This window comes from Balaenoptera musculus, chromosome 19 (assembly GCF_009873245.2).
Source record: "Balaenoptera musculus isolate JJ_BM4_2016_0621 chromosome 19, mBalMus1.pri.v3, whole genome shotgun sequence".
In the NCBI taxonomy this organism is placed as follows: Eukaryota; Metazoa; Chordata; class Mammalia; order Artiodactyla; family Balaenopteridae; genus Balaenoptera; species Balaenoptera musculus.
The window spans coordinates 19,516,498-19,539,546 of NC_045803.1; the positions used below are offsets into that span (position 1 = coordinate 19,516,498).

The window sequence follows — 23,049 nt, forward strand, 5'->3', positions numbered from 1 at the left end:
GGTAAATATTTTCTCCCACTCTGTGTTGTCTTTTCACTTTCATGATGGTGTACTTTGGAGCACAAAAGTTTCTAACTTTGATGACGTCCAATTTAACTACTTTTCCTTTAGTCACTTGTGCTTTTGGTGTTGTATCTAAGAAAGCTTGGCCAACCCAAGGCCATGAAAATTTATTTATGTTTTCTTCTAAAAGTTTCATAGTTTTAGCCCTTACATTTGGGTCTATGATCCATTTTGTGTTAGTTTTTGCATGTAGTATGAGAAAAGGGCCCAAATTCATTCTTTTGCATGTAAATATCCAGTTGTCTCCAGACCATTTGTTAAAAAGACTATTCTTTCTCCATTTGTCTTGGTACCTCTGTTGAAAATCAACTGACCATAAACGCAAGGTATATATTTCTGGACTCAATTCCATTCCATTGATCTATATGTCCATTCTTAAGCCAGCACTACACTCTCTTGATTATTGTAGCCTTGATATTGCAGGTTTTGAAATCAGGAAGTGTGAGTCTCCCAACTTTGTTCTTTTTCAAAATTGTTTTGCCTATTCTGGGTCTCTTATTCCACATAAATTTTAGGATAAGTTTGTCAATTTCTGCAAAAAATCCACCTGGGATTCTGAGAGGGATCATGTTGAACTTGGGGAGTATTGCTATCTTAACAATATTGTCTTCAATGCATGGATATGGTTTAAGTTTTATACTTTTTGGTTAAATTTATTCCTAAGTATTTTACTTTTTGTTGATGTGTAAGTGGAATTGCTTTCTTTTTTTTTTAATAAATTTATTTTATCTTTGGCTGTGCTGGGTCTTCGTTGCTGCACACGGGCTTTCTCTAGTTGTGGCAAGCAGGGGCTACTCTTCGTTGCGGTGTGTAGGCTTCTCATTGCAGTGGCTTCTCTTGTTGCAGAGCACAGGCTCTAGGCGTGTGGGCTTCAGTAGTTGTGGCGCACGGGCTTAGTTGCTCCGCAGCATGTGGGATCTTCCCGCACCAGGGCTCAAACCCCTGTCCCCTGCATTGGCAGACGGATTCTTATCCACTGCGCCACCAGGGAAGCCCTGGAATTGTTTTCTTAATTTCATTTTTGGATTGCTCACTGCTACTGTATAGGAATACAATTAATTTCTGCATATTGATCTTGTATCCTGCAACCCTGATAAACTCATTTATTAGTTCTAATAGTTTTTTTTAGTGGATTCTATATACGTGTCATCTACAAATAGAGACAGTCTTACTTCATGCCTTTCATTTCATTTTCTTGCCATTATTTCCCTGACAAACTGTCTAGTACAATGTTGAATACACGTGGCTACAGCAGAAATCCTTGTCTTGTTCCTGATCTTAGGGAGAAAGTGCTCAGTCTTCCATCATTAAGTATGCTCTTAACTGTGGGTTTTTGACAAATGCCCTTTATGAGGCTAAAATTCTCTTCTATTTCTAGATAGTTGAGCATTTTTATCATAAAGGTTGTCAAACTCTGTTAAATGCTTTTCCTGTGTTTTTTGAGATAATCACATGGTTTTTATTTGTGTATTCTACTGATGTGATGGGCTCACCTACTCTATTCCTATTTTGAGTTACGTATGTTACAAAGAATTGACGTTGAATTTTTTTCAAATACCTTTTTTTTACATCTCTTGAGGTACTAATATAGAAAAAAAAAAAAAAAAAAAAAGTATATATTTCCCAACAATCTCCTTTGCATTCCTGGCAGAAGAATGACTTTTTCATGGTGTGGTATGCTTTAATGTGCTACTGGACTCTCTTTACTAGCATTAATTAGGATTTTGGGTCCAATATTTATAGTGGGATTAGTCTCTGAGTTTTGTTTTTTAAATATTATCTAGATTATATGCAGTTGATCCTCATTATTCATGGATTTCCTATTTGCAAATTTGCCTACTAGCTAAAATTTGTAACAAAAATGACAAAAATCAATACTTGCTGTATTTTGCAGTCATTTGTAGACATGTGAGTTGCCTGATGTGCATGGTTCCCAGCTGTGGTCTGCCTCTTGCTCCAGCTCTCATACAGAGATGATCAGAGGATAAAGACAGTAAGGGGCAGTGCTGCACAGTGCGAGAAGCCCCAGCTCTGGGGCCAGTCACAGAAGGTTTGAATCCCAGCTCTGGCACCAGTTAGTGGATGGCCTCAGGCAACTCACTTAACACTTCTGAAACTCACTTTCTCTTTTGTGAAAAAAAAGAATCTACCAGGAGGAGTTTTTAGGATTTAAGATTGTAACCTATGTGTGATATGAGTGTGTCTATACATATGTACATATTTCCCCAGGAGCCATGGTTCAGTATTCGCTAATTCACTATTCTCAATGACTTTATAGAACATAACTGGTGGGAATAAGAACTGACTGTAGTTATATTCTGATCCTCAGTTTTGGTGTGTAATACCTGATTTATAGCAATAATTTGGAAGTTTTCTTCCTCTTTAGTGTTCTAGAATGGCTCAAATAGCATTGGAATATTTTGGTTCTTTAAGAGTTTGGTAGAATTCCTCCATAAAATCAACAGGGTCTGGTATTTTGGGGATGGGGGATAGGTAGGTACAATATTTTTCAAGTGTTCTCTATCACATCTATAGAAATAATTGTGTTTACTGGGGCCATTTTGGTAATTAATGTTCTTCTAGGGACTTCCCTGGTGGTCCAGTGGGTAAGACTCTGCACTCCCAATGCAGGGGGCCTGGGTTTGATCTCTGGTCAGGGAACTAGATCCCTCATGCATGCCACAACTAAGAGTTCACATGCTGCAACTAAGAAGTCCGCACGCCACAACTAAAGATCCTGCATGCCGCAATGAAGATCCCGTGCGTGCCACCACTAAGATCCAGCACAACCAAAAAATAATAAGAATAAATAAAATAAATATTAAAAAAAATATTCTTCTAGGAAATCACCCATTTCATCTATTCATCTAACTTGCATAAAATCAAACAAAATAGTCTCATGTGGCTCTTTCTTATTTCATGGTCTCTATGGTTATTTCTCTGTTACCATATTTCATGATCTCTGTAATTATTTCTTCTTTTTTTTGGCCATGCCACACGGCATGTGGGATCTTAGTTTCCCTATCAGGGATCGAACCTGTGCCCCCTGCAGTGGAAGCACGGAGTCTTAACCAATGGACCGCCAGGGAAGTTCCATCTCTGTAATTATTTCTGTGTTATTTCTTATTTTGGATATTTTCATTTCCTACCCCATCTTTATCTTTCTTTCGTTTCTTTAGTTTTCACCCCCCCAAATAACCACTGATTTATGAAATGTTTTCCTACTTTCTAGGTGATCAATTTCTTTTACCTTTATCCCTCCTTCTGTTGTGAGATTTCATAAGTGGAATAATTCATTTATTTCATAATATATTAATTATTTCATAATATAGTATTTACAGCTACAAATTTTCTTCTGAGTACTCTTTTAGGTATATTCCATAATCCTGAAATGTGGTTTTCATCATTTTCTAGATTTCATTTATAATTTCTATAAATTCAGTTTTAATTACCTGTGGCCCAAAAGTTACTTTTTAAATATTTTAAAATTTCCAGATAGTAAGCAATTTTTCTTTTTAATTAGTTATCTGCAATTTTTATTTAAGTGAATGAATAAATTAACAAAAGAGGATACTGTGACCTTCACGCCCAAAGTCAGGAACAAGCCAAGACTATGCGCTATCACACTGTGATTAGAGAATACTGTCCATATAATTTCTGTATTTTTGGATCTGAGATTTTTCCTTACGGCTTAATTTATCAATGTTTTAGTGAATGTTCTGTGGATACTGGAGAGGAATGTATATTCTCTCTTTAGATATTTACAGATTAGATCTATCATATTCAATATTTTCACTAGGTCTTCTATATCCTTACTTACTTTTGTCCACTTGCTTTTATATGAACTGGGAAAGAATTAAAACTCCTCAATACTAATGTATTTCTATACTCTTCTTGCATTTCCTGTGGTTTCTGCTTTGTAAATATTGCGATTATCTGATGCATGGATAGTCATACTTGTGGTTTGTATCTTTATCACTGAAATATTGCCCTTCTTTGCCTCATTTAATACTTTGTCTGATACTTTCTTTCCCCTTTCTGCATTTATTAAGTCCTTGTCCACACCTTTGGCCTAATCTGTCTCAGAAGGATTCTTACTGTTCTGGGAGGATCTTATGCATATATGATGTGATTTGGATTTTGCTTTGTGATCCAGAGTCTTTATTAGGTGAGTAAAACCCAATGATACTTATTTAATCAAAAATAATTAGACATACTTGTGTTAATACATATTGTATTATGCTTTTTACTGCTCTTTAGAACAAATCCTTCACTACATGATCTGTGTCAGCTTGTTTCAATATGTGTGTGTGTGTACATGTCTTTAATTTGGAAGGTTGATGTTTTTGTTCTAGGGGTTACCTTTCTTTATAACTTCAGAGGATAACTTAATTCTTTGTTTCTATGGCTAGTATCTACTCACTTCCTGTAACAAGTTATGACAATCTTATGAAATTTATACTTCTCCCCTGCCCAATTTTACTTGATATTATTTTTCTTGGAATTTTCTTTATATATACTGTGTGTTTCTTGACATCACTTTTAGTTGAAACTTTTTGACTTTTAGCTATAAAAGATACATCAGGATACTTCCACCATCTTTTACCTTTTCTTTCCCTTCCTCTTCTAACTTGTGTTATGTAATTATTACACTGCTATTGTGTTACTATTACATAATAACATTATTATGTTATTACATTATTCATATCATATATATTTTTTTTCTGTAACTATTTAGTCTTAGTCCTACAGTTAAATTTCACAATCTTTCTAACATTGTTTTGCCTTTTATCTCTTGACTGGATAAAGTTTTTCCTCTACCAATTTCTCCAGGTGTTCTTAAAAATACATATTTCTCAGAGTCAAAAACATTTGAATGGCGCTTTATATACGATGGAATAACTGGGTTAAAATACATAAATCACTTTCTTTTACGTGAGTCCTTTGTAGACATCATTCAAGGTCTTTGAGTAACTACATGTTACTTGGAAAACTTGGAAGCCAGACTGACCTTTGTTTCCTCATATAGGTAACTTGATCTTTTGTCTGGATGTCCAAAGGTTTCTTACTATTTAGGTACAGCAATTCCGTAGCTATATCCTGCTAATGATTTTTCTAGGCCAAATGTTCCTGGGACCCATCATGCCCGTTCAGTTTGTAGATTCAAGTATTCCTTTATTTTTGGAAAGTTTTCTTGAATTACAGATTTAAACATTTTTTTCCCCGTTTCATGGTTTTGCTTCCTTTGGGACACAAATTATGCAATCTTGCTGTTGTCTTCCTTAGCTGTCACTTCTCTCTAATATTTTAACTTTACTAATTCTATTTCATTTTGTTTACTTTCATCAGTCCTGTCCAACTTTTCTCTTCTGTGCTTTTTGCAGATTCTGGTGTCCTGTGTGTTGCTTCCTACATAGTCATGATTTCTATTATGGTTATATCTTTAAATATTCTATTTCTTGACTAAGTTCTGCCAGCTCATGTTTCATTTCCTTTTATCTTCCTACAAATCTCTTTGAAGATGGTATATACATTCTTACATTCCTGCTTTGAATTCACCTTCTACAGTGGCAAATGCTCTATTATGTTTTTTAACGTGACATGTTTGGCCACAATCATCACGCTTCTGCTGTAAAAGTTTTCTGGTTCTTCATGTATCATTTGTTCTTGTTTTTCTCTTCCCTTTCTCTTGCAGTGTCATTGTACAGATCCTGTGCTAGTTCCTTTCTGATTACTAGTCATTTCTAAATGTGGCAAGTTCTTACCAAATCAGCTACATGTAGGGCAGAGGCCTGGGACATAACTCAGGCCAGCAAGAATTTTTCTGGTGATACAGAGTGGATTACAAGAGTGAGCTCTTTAGTCTTTTCCTCATTTTAGTCTTCAGAGATCGGCAACTTCAGGGCTGTTGAAAATGCAAGTCTTCTCTCTTCATCCTGGTCTGCTTAAACTCTACTTTTACAAAAATGGTTTGTCTCTGTGATTACTCCTTTCAGCCTACCTTGTTTCTCTTTCACACCAAAGTGTATACAGGAAAGCTTCTGTCATTACTCCTCACATCTAGTCCCATGGTCTCACACAGGGGACCACTGGTTTATCCCTCAGGATATGCCAGTGACTTTGAAGGACTAAACTTCGGCAGCTTTATCTAAAATCTGCAGCTTTGAGAGTTCTCTCTCAGCATCCTTCTACACTCCTTGGAGTTTCACTGGATTTGGCAGCCCTTCCTCATATATTGTGGTTCCAGATTACAGACCTCTCTTAGTTTCATCAAAGAAGGAATCTGACTATTTTTCATTTTCTTTCATTGCTCTGAGGTAATTCTAAAAAAAAGAAGGAACTGACATCTTTATCCTGCTGCTTTAAAATGAGAAGTTAAGTAAGCAATTTTAGGGGTCTAACCACACAATTAGAAACAATCTACCCCAAGTTGGGAGCATGGAAATAGTGAAATGACCAAGGGTATAAAAATGTCAAAAATATTAAAGTATATAGCTATTCATTTATATAATAATTGTGAGTGTTTGTGAAAACATATAATTGTATATGGAAAAGCACATGATGATTGTAAAAACTATCTATATTGGGGTCATAAATAAGTAAAATATATACACGTACAGGATGAAGAATGGAAGGGAAAAATGAAAATTGTTTTTTGTTAATGGTGAATACTAAGTAATGTATTTCATTAAAAAAAGTTTTTGTTGTCGTCACAGTATGGTGTGTGCAATAAAAAACACAATGTTCCAAAAAGAAAAACAATTGAGACCATACAGAGATTCACTCCAGCACCTACGAAACACAAATCATTAAAAATGCAATGACTGGCTCCCCACTTGCCAGTACTAACTATGTCCTATCCCTGGAGGCAAGCTCCAAAGGTGCATCCTTTTGCTCCAATTCCAACCCAGGTTCTTTACAGCAGCCAGGTGTCTCCCTGCCTCCCCTGCCTACACCACTCCCTCACCCCTAGAGGTTAACTCTACTCCAACAGACCACTGTCTACTCAGCACTGATGATGTGCCAGGCACTGTAACGGGAGCACAGCAAATAAGAGTATGGGCTTTAAACCCTTTAGTTTGTTTTGTTTATAATAAAGAGCAGCAAAAAAAAAAGCAGGTTGCATTTAAAGGACAAGTTAGAGTTAAATGTTTGGCTTTGGAAACAGCCAGATTAAATAAAATAAAGTAAAATGCACTATAACCAGTGCCAAGGACATAGCAGACATTCAATCAAGGATATTAAAAAAATCTCTTATACTTTACATTTCGCAGCAAGGGGCAATATAACACAATGGTTAAGACAACAGGAAACTAACTTTTTAATTTAAAAAATATGCTAGGAAAGGATACTACATACACATTTTCTGTGACCATTTAAACCAACATCTTCTTCTTTTCAGCTTTCAAGTTCCTCTGTCCCAGGGTTCCCACATATGAAATACTAACACTGCTATGAACATTTAAAAAAATTACTTTGAATGCATAAACTGAATGTATGATTAGTCTATTTTATTAGCAATATTTTTACTCTCTGAATAATTACAACTAATTCAAAGTATTCAAAAGATCAAAGTATTTACATAAAAAACTAGTCTGGCAATTTTGATAAGTTATAACTCAAATAAAAAAGGGAAATAGATTTACACTTCTCAAATATTCCCATCATCCCCCAAGATGAAAACGATGTAAAGGAGTAAATTTAGGAAGGCGTATACACTCTGAAAATGAGCTTTCCCTTTGGCTATGTAATACCGTTGATCAGTAATGGCTGATTTCATTGGTTTATTCACAGAAAATGTATAAGCACTTTAAAATTAAAGTTCAATTTAAATAAAATTTAAAATTTAGTTCCTCTGTTGCACTAGCCACATTTCCAGTGTCCAATCACTACATCAGGCTGGCAGCTACTGTACTGGACAGTGTAGATTTAGATCATTTCCTTCAGTACAGAGAGTTCTGCTGGAGACCACTGGGTCTAGATAATTCTAAGATGAAAAATAAGCCAGCCTATCATCTGGTTTGAGAAATGATTACTACATCTGAGGATTCCTCTTGTGACACAGGGGTGAAAAAAAAAACAGAGAGAGCTTGAATAGAGAGGGAGAAACGCACCAAGACTTTGAGCTCAATTTTAAGTGTAAGGGGTGGGGGTGGTGCGGGGAGGCCTGTGAGAGGGTGCGCCTGTCTCCCAGCTTCTCCCAGCCTGTGTCTGAGGCAGAGACAGAATCTGGCCTCCGGTCTCTTTCTTCTCACGCTACATACTCCTCAAACAATCCTGCCCACACAGCTACAAGCTGGTAACATGAAAAGGTCCATTTCCAACACACACGGAACTCCTGCCTTCAGATCCATAAATCCAGCTCCCCTTATTCCGTATCTTTACTTGGATTGTTTTGAAAGTGACTCACCAATGTATCCAACCTGAACTCATCATTTCTTGCCTCACTGCCTCCTGCATATAAAAAGAATGTGGTGGCCTTGTCTCCAGTTCCTGAGAGGTAGCCAATAAACCCTTGAACTTCCTTGTGACAAGAGTATCTTTGTTATCGTGGTGGGCTCCTTGGCCCACATCTGACAGCTTGTGCTAACAGGTGACTCAGGGTGGGCCCCTAGATGTTTTTGCTAAGGAGATGACTCAGGATGGGAGCTGGCCAAGCCAGAAAGACCAACCGTATGCTTAGAGGGTTGGCGCTCTGAGCCAACAGATATCAGCCCGACCTCTGGCAAGTGGAGAGCAGCTGGAGATTGAGTTCAACCTTGTGGCCCATGATTTAATTAATCATGCATATATAACGAAACCCCAGTAAAAACTCTCAACACCAGAGCTCAGGTAAGCTTCCCTGGCTGGCAATACTCTACACATTGTCGCACACTGATGTGCCAGGAGGGTAATGCATCCTGACTCTGTAGAAAAAGGACAATGGAAACTTGGAGTCTGGGACTCTCCCAGACTTTGCCCAATGTGCCTCTCCCTTTGGCTGGTTCTGATTTGTATCCTATTTCTATAATAAAATTGTAATTATAAGTATAGAGCTTTCCTCAGTTCTGTGTCATTTTAGTGAATGGATAGCCAGTTGGTCAGAAGTGACAGTAGCCTGGGGACCGCCAAAGTTGTGACTGGCTTCTGAAGTAAGGGTCAGTTTTGGGGAGGACTGTGCCCTCAACCTATAAAGTGTGGCTTAACTCCAGGTAGCTGGTCAGAAGTCACTGTACTCTTCAGATTTTCTCCTCCCACAGGGTTCATGATCATAGCGAATGAAGATCTACCCGTCTATCCTTCTGCTAACGGGAGAAAGAAGGTCATCACTGATAATTCTTCCTCCTCAACTGCACTCCACACAAACGATGAATCAGTACATCCTTCCAACTCCTGCCCGGTCTACAAAGCCCTACATGGCCTGGCCTTTTCTTCAGGTTTCTTGATGATGGGGTATACCTATTTAAGGGTGCTAGTAGGGCCACGTATAAGCTTTAAATTAAAGAGCTAAACTTACAGTTTAAAATTATGTGATCTCTTTCACCATGTCTCCTTGCTATACAGTTACTAGCATTTAATTTTGACTTTATGCCCACAAAGGGAAATTTCAGGCTTTATTCAAAATACTTGTACTAATAAATAAGTTTTAAATTTCTTAATTCCAGGGAATCTGTTTATAGGTACTCCATTTTAAAGAGACAGGTGAGTAAAATTTTTCTTGACAAGAAAAACTACCAACTGTCACTGAAGGGTAAGAATTATTATTTTTTGGTACCATGATTATTTGTATAAAGATATGTCCATGCTGTATCTAATAAAGTAATATGACAGGTTTTAAAAATAAACATACTAGAAATTACTCATAAAAATAAAATTTGTCATTCAAAGCAGTCTCCTTTGGAGATTCATTCCAATAACGGAGCCAAAGCTCAAAATGTTTTGGAAAATTCTCTTTGGGAGCTGTCTTTACATTCTGTATAGATACTTCTGAATATTCTCATAGATGATAAATCTTTGCCCTGTGAAAGTCAATTTTACCTTTGTAAGCAACTAATCATTAAAAGCTATGGTGGGGGGGCTTCCCTGGTGGCGCAGTGGTTGAGAATCTGCCTGCTAATGCAGGGGACACGGGTTCGAGCCCTGGTCTGGGAAGATCCCACATGCCGCGGAGCAACTAGGCCCGTGAGCCACAACTACTGAGCCTGCGCGTCTGGAGCCTGTGCTCCGCAACAAGAGAGGCCACGATAGTGAGAGGCCCGTGCACCACAATGAAGAGTGGCCCCCGCTTGCCGCAACTAGAGAAAACCCTAGCACAGAAACGAAGACCCAACATAGCAATCAATCAATCAATCAATCAATAAATAAATCTTTAAAAAAAAAAAAAAGATACCCCCATCCCTTAGGTCTCCTTCCATGGAATCCTAGAATTCCAGTTCTAGAAGACACTCAGCAATCACATCATTAACTCTTCTCCTTTAAAAAAAAAAAGCCATGGTGGGAAATAAGGTAAAAGATCATGACATTTTGGATGAAAAGAAAGGTACATTTGGATGAAAAACACTGGCAATGTGCAGTGTTTTGGATGAAAAGCGCTGGCAATGTGTAAGTTTTAAGTGATATACTTGCTCTGAACCAAAGCCAAATTAAAGGATGTCGGGGGGGGGGGGGGGGGGGGAGAGAGAGAGAGGGAGGGAGGGAGGAGAAAGACAACAAGGAAACTGGTATTTAAAGAGTCACACACTCTCTTGAAAATCTGATGACAGTTATGGCTTCCTCTCCATCTTTTGCATATACTGTTAGAAAGGTACACCACATCAACGTCATCTACGGAGCCAGATTAAAACTCCTTGGTTTAGAACAGTAGCTTTGGCTTTCTTTTTCTTTCTTTCTTTTTTTTTTTTTTTTTTTTTTTTCCAACAGGAAAAAAAAAATTTATACTGTGACCCAGTTTGTACATACATACATATAATTAAAATAAAAGTTTCACAAATAATTATCAACCTTACTATGTGATAGTATTCTCTTGTATTTGATTTCATTATGAAAAATGCTACTTATGACCTACTACACCAACTTCACAATCTACAGCTTGAAAAATACTGGTTTAGAGTAACTGATGCATAATATGAATAAACTAACGAAAATGGGAAAACTCACTTGATTATAAAAATTCTGATGTTATTTTAAACTAACAAAGAAAAAGTCATTTTACTCTATAGCCAAACCTTTCAAGAGACTGGATTCTTTATGGCAAAACGGAACTGTCTTGGTCATTCATCTAAGTGGCTAATTAACTACTGGAGACACTGATGGGTAAATCATACAATGTTCATACCTTAATATTAGAAAACCACAAATCATTCTCATGTAAAGTGGCCAGGTAGACAGATGTAAGAAGTCCAATGCAAAGGGCAACAGTTCCACCAATTGTAAATGACAGAATCGTCCATAATCTTCTATTGGTACAACCTTTTAGAAAAATGAACAGATGAAAAACCAAGTCAGTAAAGGATTTAGCAGTTAATAGTTCTATTTCAGACTGTCAAACGTGCCAAGTTCCAGCTGCCTGTCAGTGGTGAAGCTTTCCGTGTCTCCAGCAGACAGCTAGGGGTTCCGTTTTGTGATTCCACAGACCTTTTTATACTTTTCATACTTTTATTATAGTTTTATTTCCCCACTGTATCTAACTGTTCGTTTGTCCATTTTGCCAACTAGAATGTAAGCGTCTTGAGGACAAGCATACTATCTTATTCATCTTAACACCTAGGACCTGTGCTTGACCTAGTTTACTAAGTTTCTTAAATAGAGTAATAAATGGATTACAGATCTAAAATATAAACAGTCTTTTAGATCATCTACTTACAATGTGTGGTTTATACATTAAAAGCTACTCCCAAACTTGATTACTTAAAATTTTAAACCCCATCACACAAGTTAAAGGAATATAAACTAGGAAACATATTTACTGTACATATAAGAAAGGTTAAATATCCTTAATATAGGATACTTTCAGGACAATAAAAAAAATGAATATTTCAGTAGGAAACTGATTAAGGACATGAACAGGCAATGCACAGAAGAAAAAATGGCCAATAAACTTAATAGGAAAAAAAAAAGTTAGTATTAATGAAATGCAAGGCAAAACGAAGAGCTATAACTTTTACAATACTGGCCAATTTGATAGCTTAAAAATGCTTAGTACTCTGTTTTGGTAAGGATACAAAAAATAGACTTTTTTTTAAAAAATAGACATTTTTTAAACACTGCTGGTGTTAGAATAAACTGATACCTCTCTGGAACGCGACACGGCAATAGGAAGTAAAAGCCACCAAAATAAGCACCCTATTTGACCAATAATTGTAAATCTAGGCATACACCCCAAAGAAATAAAGTTTTAAACAAACATGTGGCCACAAGGATATTTATCACAGTTCAGTTTGTACAGGTAAAAGGTTAAAAGTCATCTAAATATTCAATAAGAAATTAAATAAATTATGCTACAGTCACACAGTGACTACACACTGACAAAATTTTAAAAATACATTGACTGACATATGTTCATAACACAAGAGAAAGATAGCAAGTTACACAACAGCGTGTAGGATCTCAATTTTGAGGAAAAACACATCTGAATGCCTGTAGGTGTACATGTACAGAGAACAACATTTAGACAGCAAGATAATCAAAGTGTCATAGGTGGTAATCTCAGGATGAGTGGGTTTGCGGGAGTATTTTTTCCTTCATTTTTGCTTTTCTTTAGTTTTCATTTTTTTTTTCTGACATGAATAAATACTGCTTTGGTAAAATGAACAGTCCTCAAAGTTATGTTTTAATTTAAAAGGACAAACTTGAACCTGTATTTGTTTTTTATATAAGATTTTCAGAAAGTACTCTGTATTGTCCCAAATTGCTGATGGCTGAGTTGGGTGGCGTGACTGATCAATACAGATTACTTTTATTTTATAAAACTGTTAACCCCCACCAAAAAAATAAATAAATAAAAAATAAAACTGTTACCCCAAATTACTTTACTAGCTCTAGCTGCAGCTGATGTAAACTCTGTCAGATATCCAAAATGGCTGATGGACGTGGAATTTTTCATGCTTTTAGAAATCCTGACCATGCTTAGCCTAAGAAAGCAACTCGGGAAGCAAGAAGTTGGTAATTAATGCCATCTGATGTATGGCTTAGCAAGAGTCTTCAACATCATTTAAACAATTTACCAAATTCTGACCACTTTTCCCACCAAAAAAAAAAAAAAAAAAAAAAAGCAAATTAGAAAATTTCAGGAATTTAACTGAAAATAAAGAATGAAAGGAAGTTTGATTCATCTTTCAATACTTTAATGAAATGAGAAACTCACCCATGGTAAGGCTGTCTAGTTGTGAATAGCATACACAAACCAGAAAAATTAGAAGTAGACTAAAATCCGAACAGTGGGAAAAAGTATTACAAAAGTCAAAGGATCAGACTGGCGTAACTATACTGAACAGGCAGCTGAGAAGCAAAGGGCTATAATCAGAGGTCTTTTATCTAATCATAACTGTAAAACAAATATCACATTGCAATCAAATCATCTGTAAAACTAAAATATCCGGGTAACAGAATAAGTTTCTTCACCTATTAGGTCTCACCAAATTTTTATCCTATTGGAGAGTGATTATTTCAATATGCAGACAAAAAAGCAATCCAAAATGCTGCTTTAATTTAAATCACCTACTAGATGGCAATTTATTTTCCAACTTCACATTTTCTTCTTGTGCCACGTAATCCTCTGAAACTTCTGTGGTTTGTATTCCTTTTCTTTGCCTGATGGATATCATGGTGTCAAAGACTCACATGCATTGTTCTTCCAACCACTCCTACAAACAACACAGAAGTAAACCACCATCCATATGTCAGTACCCTCTCTGCCAAATACAGCCTGTGCTCATCTGTGTTTTGGAGACTTTACCTGAGCCATTTTCCCTCTCTTAGCACGCCCTCCCATTTTCCCATCCAAACCTTAACCAGCTATCAAAGCTACTCTCAAGACACAACACAACTATTTCTTTTAACACAACCACATTTATGAAGCGCCTGTCCTGTGGCAGGCACTGCCAAGAGTTAGGAGCACAGGTGAGCATCACAGACAAGCCCCTGCCCTTCTTCCAGGAAGCCTTCTTTCTTGGGATGAACCAACCCCTACTGATCTCTCCCCTTCCCGAGTCATAGCAGTTACCACGTATTTTGTCACATAGTTAGGTAGTTTTATATTCTTTTCTATAGTACCAACCATGGAAAAGGTATTAAGTAGTAAATTTGTTGATCGTTGATAGTCTGATTTTGAAGAACGGAAACACTGTTTTGTCTCCGGTATCTGGATTTTGATACTGGTGTTCCTTCAAACAATTCACACTGGAAGCTTTAGGAATATGCCTCAGTGGTGATGGCGGGGGTGTGCCAATCAGGGCAGCTGCTACACCAGGCAGCAACAGTGGGAGTGACGGCAGGGAGCAGGAGCCTGGTTTGGAAGCAGCAAGTGGGAGGCAGGGGAGTGGTGGCAGGGAGTAAGCTGGCTACAGTCCCCCGGAACATCCTGCGTCACTCCTCCGACGAATGAACAGCGTTTAACTAACTATTTATTAACTATGACCGGTTGCCGGACACGACTGTCGGGGCAGTTTATTAATTCCTAAAGGTAAACAAGTTGCTCTACTGAAAAGAACACATCAATCAACCTTATACAATTCATCCATTCATTCATTCATACAAAAAAAAAAAATCTCAGAAGCAAAAAGGTGCAAGCACTGAAAATGGAGAATCTGGAGCAACAGGGAGAAAAGGAGTGTGGGCAAAGTCGTACCTCTAGAGATGAGCTTACCCCCAAATTACCTCATCCTAGAATCATGCCCTTTCTAAGGGCCCCAAGCGGAGTTGTAAAAATCCCACAACTGATACAATGTAACACGTTAGGACAGAAGGGCAACAAATGTTTAAGCGCCAACTACGTGTGATAATTGCATGAGCCCAAGAAACAAAAGTTTCCCCATCAAATTACAAGGAATGCCATCTTAAATGGTTGAAAAGGGAAATGGGAGCGTGTGCTTTTTTTCTCCATTGCTTAGAAGAACCAGCACGTACTGGGCATCCCGGGACGCTGCAGGGCACATTATTCAGCTCACCTCCGCACCCCAATCTACACCACCGGAGTCCCCGCCAGACGCTGAGGGGCCGGATAAGTTCAGTAACTCGCTCCGGCTCACCTAGGAAGTGGCGTGGCCGCCGAGGCCGGAGACCACCCAGTCCTTCCCTCCGCCCGCATAGCCAAAGCAAGAAGTCGCCCGAGAAGGCGCCCCGCCCTCGACAAACTTGCTCTCTCCCAAGCTGCCGCCCCCAGCCCCGCACGTCGGGAGAACAAGGGGGCACCCAGTCCCACACCGGGTCTCCGAAGACGCCGCGAGGGCCGGAGCCGCGCCCCGACCCTGAGCGACGCAGCGGGGTGGCCCGCGGGCTTTCGGTCTTCGCGGCAGATTCAGCCGAACGCCGCCACGCAAGGGCGGAGCGCCACCCGCCCGCCGGACAGTCCGGGGCCACCGACGGAGCCTCGCGCCCGCGCGTCCCCTCGCGCTGCCCGCGGCCCGACACGCAGCCACAGACCTGCGGCCTCAGCCGTCCTCGCGCGCGGCTCCGGACCGGGAAGGAGGGCGGCCGGCCGGCCGGCCGGGGGCGCAGAAGGCCGCGGGGGCGGGGCCGGACTACGGCCAGCAACGCGCCGCGGGGACAGCCAGAACCCAGCAGCCGCGGAGCTTTGTGCTGCACCTTGGAAATGGGGGGGCTGGGGGGAGTCACCGCCCCGGGGAGGGGGCGCGCCGGGGAGGCTGGGCCGCTGAGGCCGCGCCTATAGGCCCTGGGAGCCGTCCGTCAGCGCGGGCTACCTCCCCCTCCCGGGGCGCCCCGCCCCGTCTCGTGCGGCGCCGGCCGGAAGGAAGCGGCGCACTTCCGGCTGCCAGGCTGAGCTGTCGGCTGAGTTCCGCTGCGTCCAGCCGCTCCCGGCACCCTTTGAAGAGCACTGGACCTCCGCCACCGACCGAGGAGCCCTAGGCCACCTTCGCCCATGCAGACTCCCGCCACCCCCAGGCCAGAGCTGGCGGCGCTGCTCGGGGGAAGAGGGCCGGGATGCGAGTAAGGGTGGCATCAGGTCGGACCGCGGGGTGGCGGCACCACTTCGGCCCCCGGATGGGGAGGGTGAGACGGGCCGGGGGCCGCGAAAAACTCTTTCTTGCGCCGGTGCCCTCCTGTCTCTTGTGCTGGTGGATGTGGAGGGGTCAGTAAGGGCCCGATTGACGGAAGCAGTCCGACCACTCGGACATCTCCCAGCTTCCCGCGTTGCCAAGGCCTGGCGCGCTCCCTTCTCGGGTCTTGGCAACACCCCCAGGCCCCAACTGCCGGTGATCTGTGTTTGGAAGTCTTTTACCGACTGCCAGTGAGAGTACTTACAGAGGTACTTTCGCATCTCCAAAGACGCGCCTCTTTTTGGCGAGGGGGGCAGGGCGCGCTGTCTTCTTCCCAGTTTTGTGTAGAATACGTTCCTCTGTCTTCTTAGTCTCCTGTGTTACTCCGTCTCCAAACTAGAGTGTAAGCCTTTTCTGAGGGCAGTTGCTGTGTTGTATATGTGGATATCTTTCTTAATCACACTGCGATGAACAGTAGGTAAAGCCTTTTGTCAGCAGATTCTCAGAGCACATGTTAATTGATTTTTATTAAGGAATGGTCCTCTGGGTCTTCCACCTGTGAAGAGGACTGCCCATCTGTCTAATTCCAGGAATTACTTCAGCCAGGTGCCTTTCCTTGTTACCCCTGTTTGATATTTTCCTTTAATAAAAATAAATGTCAGCTGTTTTTTCAGATGGCATTTGTGATGTTTAACATGATTGTTGGTGTCTTTTTTTCATGTTATGGACTTGAGAACAGGGACTGTATGGTTATAATCTTTCTCTTTCACCTTAAGATGCCTTACATAAAATACATTTGTGTGTTTAATAAATACATATGTGAATTGATTCCTCCTTACGTAGAATTCCCCCTCTCCTCCCCACCTTATTATATAGGGTTTTTTCTTAAATTGTCTCGCTCACTGGGGAAAAAAATGAGTCTGTTGTGAAACATGCATCCCTTGAGAAAAGGAAATAGTACTTGTTAGCAGCTGCTTGTTTTCATATGAAATGGCTTTACTAAGCAAAATAAAGCTTTGTGAGAAATAGACATCCACTGCTGAGGGTAAGTCTTGGTAATAAATAAGTTAATTAAGAATGAATCCCTTCTGATACAGCAACCATGGGGGTGATGGGTAATGAGCGGTAGACCTTTGCCCCCACTGAGCTCTGGTCATGGGCTGTGACTGCAGAGGTCTACAGGAATACTTGTTTGCATTGTGTTTTGAAACCCAATGGGATCTGGCTTTTCCTCTGTTGGGGCCAGCAATAGTTACGTTGTGCTGGAACAGTTCAGCTCAAAAGTATGGCCTGGAAACCTGTGGCATCACTATCAACATCATCAGGGAGCTTGTTGGAAATTATCAGGTTCTACTCACACCTACCGAATCATAATCTGTAGGGGTCAGGGACCAATAATTTGCTTTAAGAAGTTCTCCATGTGAGTCTGTGTTCAGCAAAGTTTGAAAGCCATAGTAGGACCTCGCTACTCAAAATATTGTCTGTGGCCCAGCAGTGCTGGCATCACCTAGGACCTTAGAAATGCTGGCTCTCCGGCTCTCCCCAAGGCCTACTGAATCAGAATCTGCATTTTAATATAATCTCCAGGTTATTTGTATGTACGTCACACTTTTGAGAAGCACTGCACTAGAAGTCATTAATGTCTTCTTATGGGAAGTCACATCCTTCCCATAAAAGCATCTTGCGTTGGACCAAGGGAGAGAGCTCTCCTTCTCCATTGGCTTTTTCCTGTCTGATGTACGATGTTTGTTCAGTTTTAAATAGTTTGGCTTAGTAGTGTGAACGCTCTGGTTCACTCCTGTCTTCTGTGGTAATAGACTCTCCCAGTATTCCTCCTCTGTCTACCTTTCTGGCACTCCTTTTCAGTCTCATGTAAACTCCTCTTCCTCTCTGGCTCATGGCTCCAATTTCCAGTGATATTCTGATGACTCATAAGTTTTTATGTCCAGGCATAGCTCCTGACAGCCAGGTCCCATATGTCTAGTGCCTATTGGAAATTTCCATGTGTGCAGAGCGCTCAAACTCAACTCGTTAAAAATTAAACTTTTTCTAATCCCCAAACCTACGTTTCATCCCATGTGCCCCCTTTTCCTAATTGCTGTCAATAACTTAGGAGCCAAACCTGATTCCTCCCTATTCTGTAACCCATATATCCAGTCAAACATTGAGTCCCATTGGGTTTATTCCTAAATATCTCAGAACTTGCCCAACTTTTCCCCATCTCCATTGCCACTACTGTAATCCAAGGCACCATTTTTTTTTTTGTCTGGATCATTTCAGTAGTCTGCTAACCGATTGCCTTACCTCCATTCCTGCCCTCTGGCCTTGTCTACTCAGTCCACCCTCCATATAAAAAACATACTGATCTTACTAAGATTGCTATTACAAGCAATGCATAGAGAATATCCTTATATTTATGTAATTCTTTAGGATATATTTCTAGAAATAGAATTGCTAGAATTTAAATTAGGATAAACATTGGCAAACTACATTACAGAAGGTTAAAAATTGTATTACTTTACACCTCCACCAATGTGCATTACGGGGCTTATTTCTCCATGTCCTTGCCAACAATGGATATTTTTCATCTTTGCCAATCTTAGGCGACAAATGATATATCATTTTAAATGTATTAGTGAGGTGGAGATATATCAGGACATTATTGGCTGTTTGTATTTCTTTTTCTGTGATTTATGTTTTCATGTTCTTTGGCCAGTCTTCGATTTAATCTTTATATAAAGGGATTAGTTATAGATTATGGATTTCAACATTTTTTTTTTGGGCCGCACCGCGTGGCATGTGGGATCTTAGTTCCCTGACCAGTGATCGAACCCGCGCTCCTTGCAATGGAAGCGCGGAGTCTTAACCATTGGACCACCACAGAAGTCCCTGGATATTAACTTTCTGTTGTATACCTTGCAGATATTTTCTCAGTGTTGTGTACTTCATATGGTGTGTTTCGCTTTGCATTGGTTTTCCATTTTATGTTATCAAATGTATCATCTTCCCTTTATAGCTTCTGGGTTTTTCCAACATACTTAGGAAAACCTTTACCATCCCAAGATTGTAAAATTTTAAAAATACTTTCTCCTAGTTTTAAAAGATATTGCATCTTTTTAATATGAAGAGAGAGATCTGACAATTTTTTTTTCTAATTGGAGAATCAGTTGTTTCACCATCATTCTTACCTTACTGATTTGAATTATCTGTATCACATACTAATTCCAGTACGTATATGGCCTATTTGTAAACTCATTATTGTGTTTAAATGATTTTTAAAAAGAACTAGTTTGCAACAGTTCTACATACTGTATTTCTTTTAAACACATGTTCTGGCAAGTTTTGCATATTTTCTTGCTCATATAAACTTTATAATCTTTTACCAGTTTCCAAAAAAGAATCCATGGAGATTGTTTTACTGGAATTGTATAAAAGGTAAAGAAGTCTTTGAGAGAAATGAGATCTTTACAATACTGAGTATTCTTTTACAGAAACACATATTCAATTGAAGACAGTTTGGCCCACTTACACATATTTTCGCAACAGTAGTTTCATGCAATTCTTATTTTGCCACCTCATCCACAGGGTTGGTTTTTCAAGTGTCTTAATAAAAGTCAGAGCAGTGGTCTCCAAACTTTTTGGTCTCACAACTTCATCAATCAAAAATTTTTGTCCTCTCCGTGTGTGAACGTGTGCACGTATATGTGTGTGTATACATACATATATATACACATTATGTACTGCAATATATGGAAATCCTAATATGTTCTTCCTACATCCCATGGGTTGTTTTATACACTCCTTGTGTATGACCCATGTCAGAGACCTCAGGGATCAGCTGTGTCTACGGCATTCTTTCGAGCCTAGTTTGGCACTCTTAGTCTTAGGCAACCCATGCTGAGTCCTGGATATCAGCTTTCTCGGTGCTCACAGATCATTCCAGAGTTGCACAGGAATCAACATTACACCTGAGTCCTTCCCCATCCCCCCCCCTCCAACCCCGCCTTTAAAATACTTGCCTCCTTCTCTGGCAGATTCTTAAGAAAAGGTATTATGTAATATTGTTAGTTACTTTTTCTCTCTTCCTTTGATCAACTTTGTATTAACTAGATTTGTAATGGTTTAGAAGAATGAAATTTATAGGCAGATTAGCATAGGTGCATAATTATCCAAGGACTCTATTAAATAAAGTTAACAAAATATTTAAACATTGTCAGTGTTGGTTCATTTTCTTCAACACCTGCTACTCTTCTTCCTTCTACTTGTCTGCTGTTCCACCTACGCCTTTCTTTTCCATTTCCATGGTTAGAATAACTATTGTATGTTTTTGAATAAGGACATGAATAGTCAGGTTATCCAATTAAAGCAGATGATGGTGCTTTATCACATAATAAGCTTTTGGCGAAGTGTGATCATTCCTAGAAGTTGGCTCTTCTAGTCCACAAACCAGTGGCCTTGGCTGGTCTTTCCAGTTTGTTCCCTTGGACTGTTCTAATGTCATTCCCTGCAAAACAGGTATACATACAACAGGTGTCTAAAAACCCTAGAAATAGACATTTCCTACTAACAGATGCCGAGGTATACTGTCTGGCTTGGGATTTTTTTTTTTTTTGTAGGACGAAGTAGGACTTTCAGCCAGAAATGTATGTGTTTCTCATACCCTCAAATTCAGATATTTTATCATGCCTTAAATTATGGCTAATCTAGCACTGGGTTGGATTTTCACTAACACTTACCACGTGCTGTCCCCATATCTTCCTGAGTCCACCCATGGATGTTGATAAACTAGCCTGAAGGACTTATGCTTAGGAATTCACAGGCTTGATTGCATCTCACCAGGCCTGAAAGCTGCTAGGACTCAAAGGACCCCAATAGTTGTGTGGAGATTGGAGTAGGTAGGCTCTGTCCTTTTGTGCTCCCCATATGATGGAGGAACGAATACAGCTACCTCTGAGAGGTTTTTAATCACAGTCTCTTGATGGCTTTAAATTTTTTTCAGTCAAGATACCAGGAAACAAAGTTTGTTTCCTCTCACAACTGTCACCAACCAGTTCATTTATATGAGCATACATTCTCCGTGGTGATATTACCCCCTCCACCCACAATAGGCAGAAAATTGGCTCTTGGGGGTTGAAAAAAACCTTATTCTTTTAATGTATAAAGTGCAGATATACAGTATATCTAAGGTATTCAAATTTCATGGAGGGGGGTGATCAGGCAAAAAAGGTCTAAAAAAAAGTTCCTTAGGGATGTGATAATGAAAAAAAGGTTGAAACGCTGATACAGATTAAGTTTTGGTGGTTGGAACACCGGCCAAATTCTAGAGGTTAACTTTTGTATTTTCACTATGCATAAGTGTATGTGTGTGTGTGTTGGGGGTGTGGGGGGAGACTGGAAATAATGTTAAGTTACATCAGTGGATAGTGGTTAAACACAAATGCTGGTCTGGATTTTATCTTTGCCCCTTCTGCCGTTTTCCTACCTGGTCATAAGTCTCCTCGGTGAAACTAGGAGAGCTACATCCCAGGCCCACAGGACAGCAGCCCATATGAAGAGGCTGGCTTTAGGGCTGGACTGCAGGTATGCTTCAGAATTAGGATTGCTCTGCACCTGAGTCCTGCAGGTGAAACAGTCCTTGTGAGATGGTTAGAAGACTTGAGTTCCGTGTGAGAGCTTTGCATGGTCTGAGCCAGGCCATTTCTCACCGTTTCAAAGAACTGTTACCTTTCCCTAATGGTCCAGTGCATGGCACTCAATCCTGTATAGTTAGTGGCTGATTATACTGAGCATATACAACTTGAAATACCATTCTCTTTCCTTGGGCCTAAGTTTTGCCAACGCTGCCCGCTTATCAGCTGATTTAGGGAAAGGGCCATTTTCACATAGTCCTTAATGGCGGTTTATAGATGTGAGAGAATGATTATATGAACTTAATGTGATGGTAACAGGGTAATGTTCTGACACTTTCTCCCAGGCTGTTGTCTTTTAAGACGTGACATGAATTGTATACAGTATTCTAGGTACCAGGTTTGTCTTTTTTGGGTATATTTTAAGAGATATGATATTTTGTTGTGAGTATCCTTCCTCAAAACACAAAGCAGTATGGCTCTTAGAGTCCTTTCCAAGGCTAACAGGTAGCTTTGATACCATGATTTATAAGGGCGTTTAATGCGTCCCTGCCCCCAGCACACACAGTGAGTGCTCAAACCATGATAGGAACCACTGTTTGAGCTCACAGATGGCCAGGCCCTTTATACACATGGTTGCTGATCTTCACAACAACCCTACAAGGTTTAAGTATTACCATCTGTTTTACTGATGAAGAAACTGAGGCTCAAAAAAAGGTTGAATGCCTTACTCAAGGTCACATGGCTTCGAACCAACACCATCCAGAAGTGTCAGAACTCAACTAGGTATCTTATAGACGATCTTCCCATTTAGTCCACATAACTCTCTGAGGTTGGTATTATAAAATCAATTTCACATTTCAGAAAATAGAAGACATAACTGAACTTACAAGAGGTTCAAAGAGGTAAAGCCAAACTATATTCCAAACCAGCTGAGGTAGCAAAATACCCACTCAGTGTGCAGCTGGCAGGCCGTCCACCACCCATGTCCTCCCCTTGCTTCAGATGGGACACAGTGACCGCTTTCCCATTAGGAAGATCCACACTTACTTCTTTTTCCCTGTGATTACAAAGTGAGTTTTAACAAGTGTCACATAGTACACTGGAGCCTCTTTATCAGCATTTGCACACGGAGCACAGGGGTGCTCCAGCTGGGCACAGATTCT

General features: G+C 40.0%; 1 protein-coding gene across 4 annotated transcripts in view; it reads right to left on the reverse strand.

The window, feature by feature from the left end:
* The window catches only part of DPY19L3 (dpy-19 like C-mannosyltransferase 3), a 66,774-nt gene extending 50,906 nt beyond the window's left edge, over positions 1–15,868 (reverse strand). The window contains exons 1-3 of one of the 4 annotated variants that reach the window (XM_036833588.1): positions 15,682–15,868; positions 13,763–13,904; positions 11,378–11,511 (exon numbers count right to left, since the gene is read on the reverse strand). In XM_036833588.1, the coding sequence (XP_036689483.1) occupies positions 11,378–11,511; positions 13,763–13,865 (237 nt within the window). In that variant the 5' untranslated portion in view covers positions 13,866–13,904; positions 15,682–15,868. Of the gene's footprint in view, positions 1–11,377; positions 11,512–13,758; positions 13,905–14,317; positions 14,559–15,681 lie in introns of those variants that run through there. The other 3 variants (XM_036833587.1, XM_036833586.1, XM_036833589.1) reach the window with 3 other exon arrangements.
* Between the last annotated feature and the right edge of the window lie 7,181 nt (positions 15,869–23,049).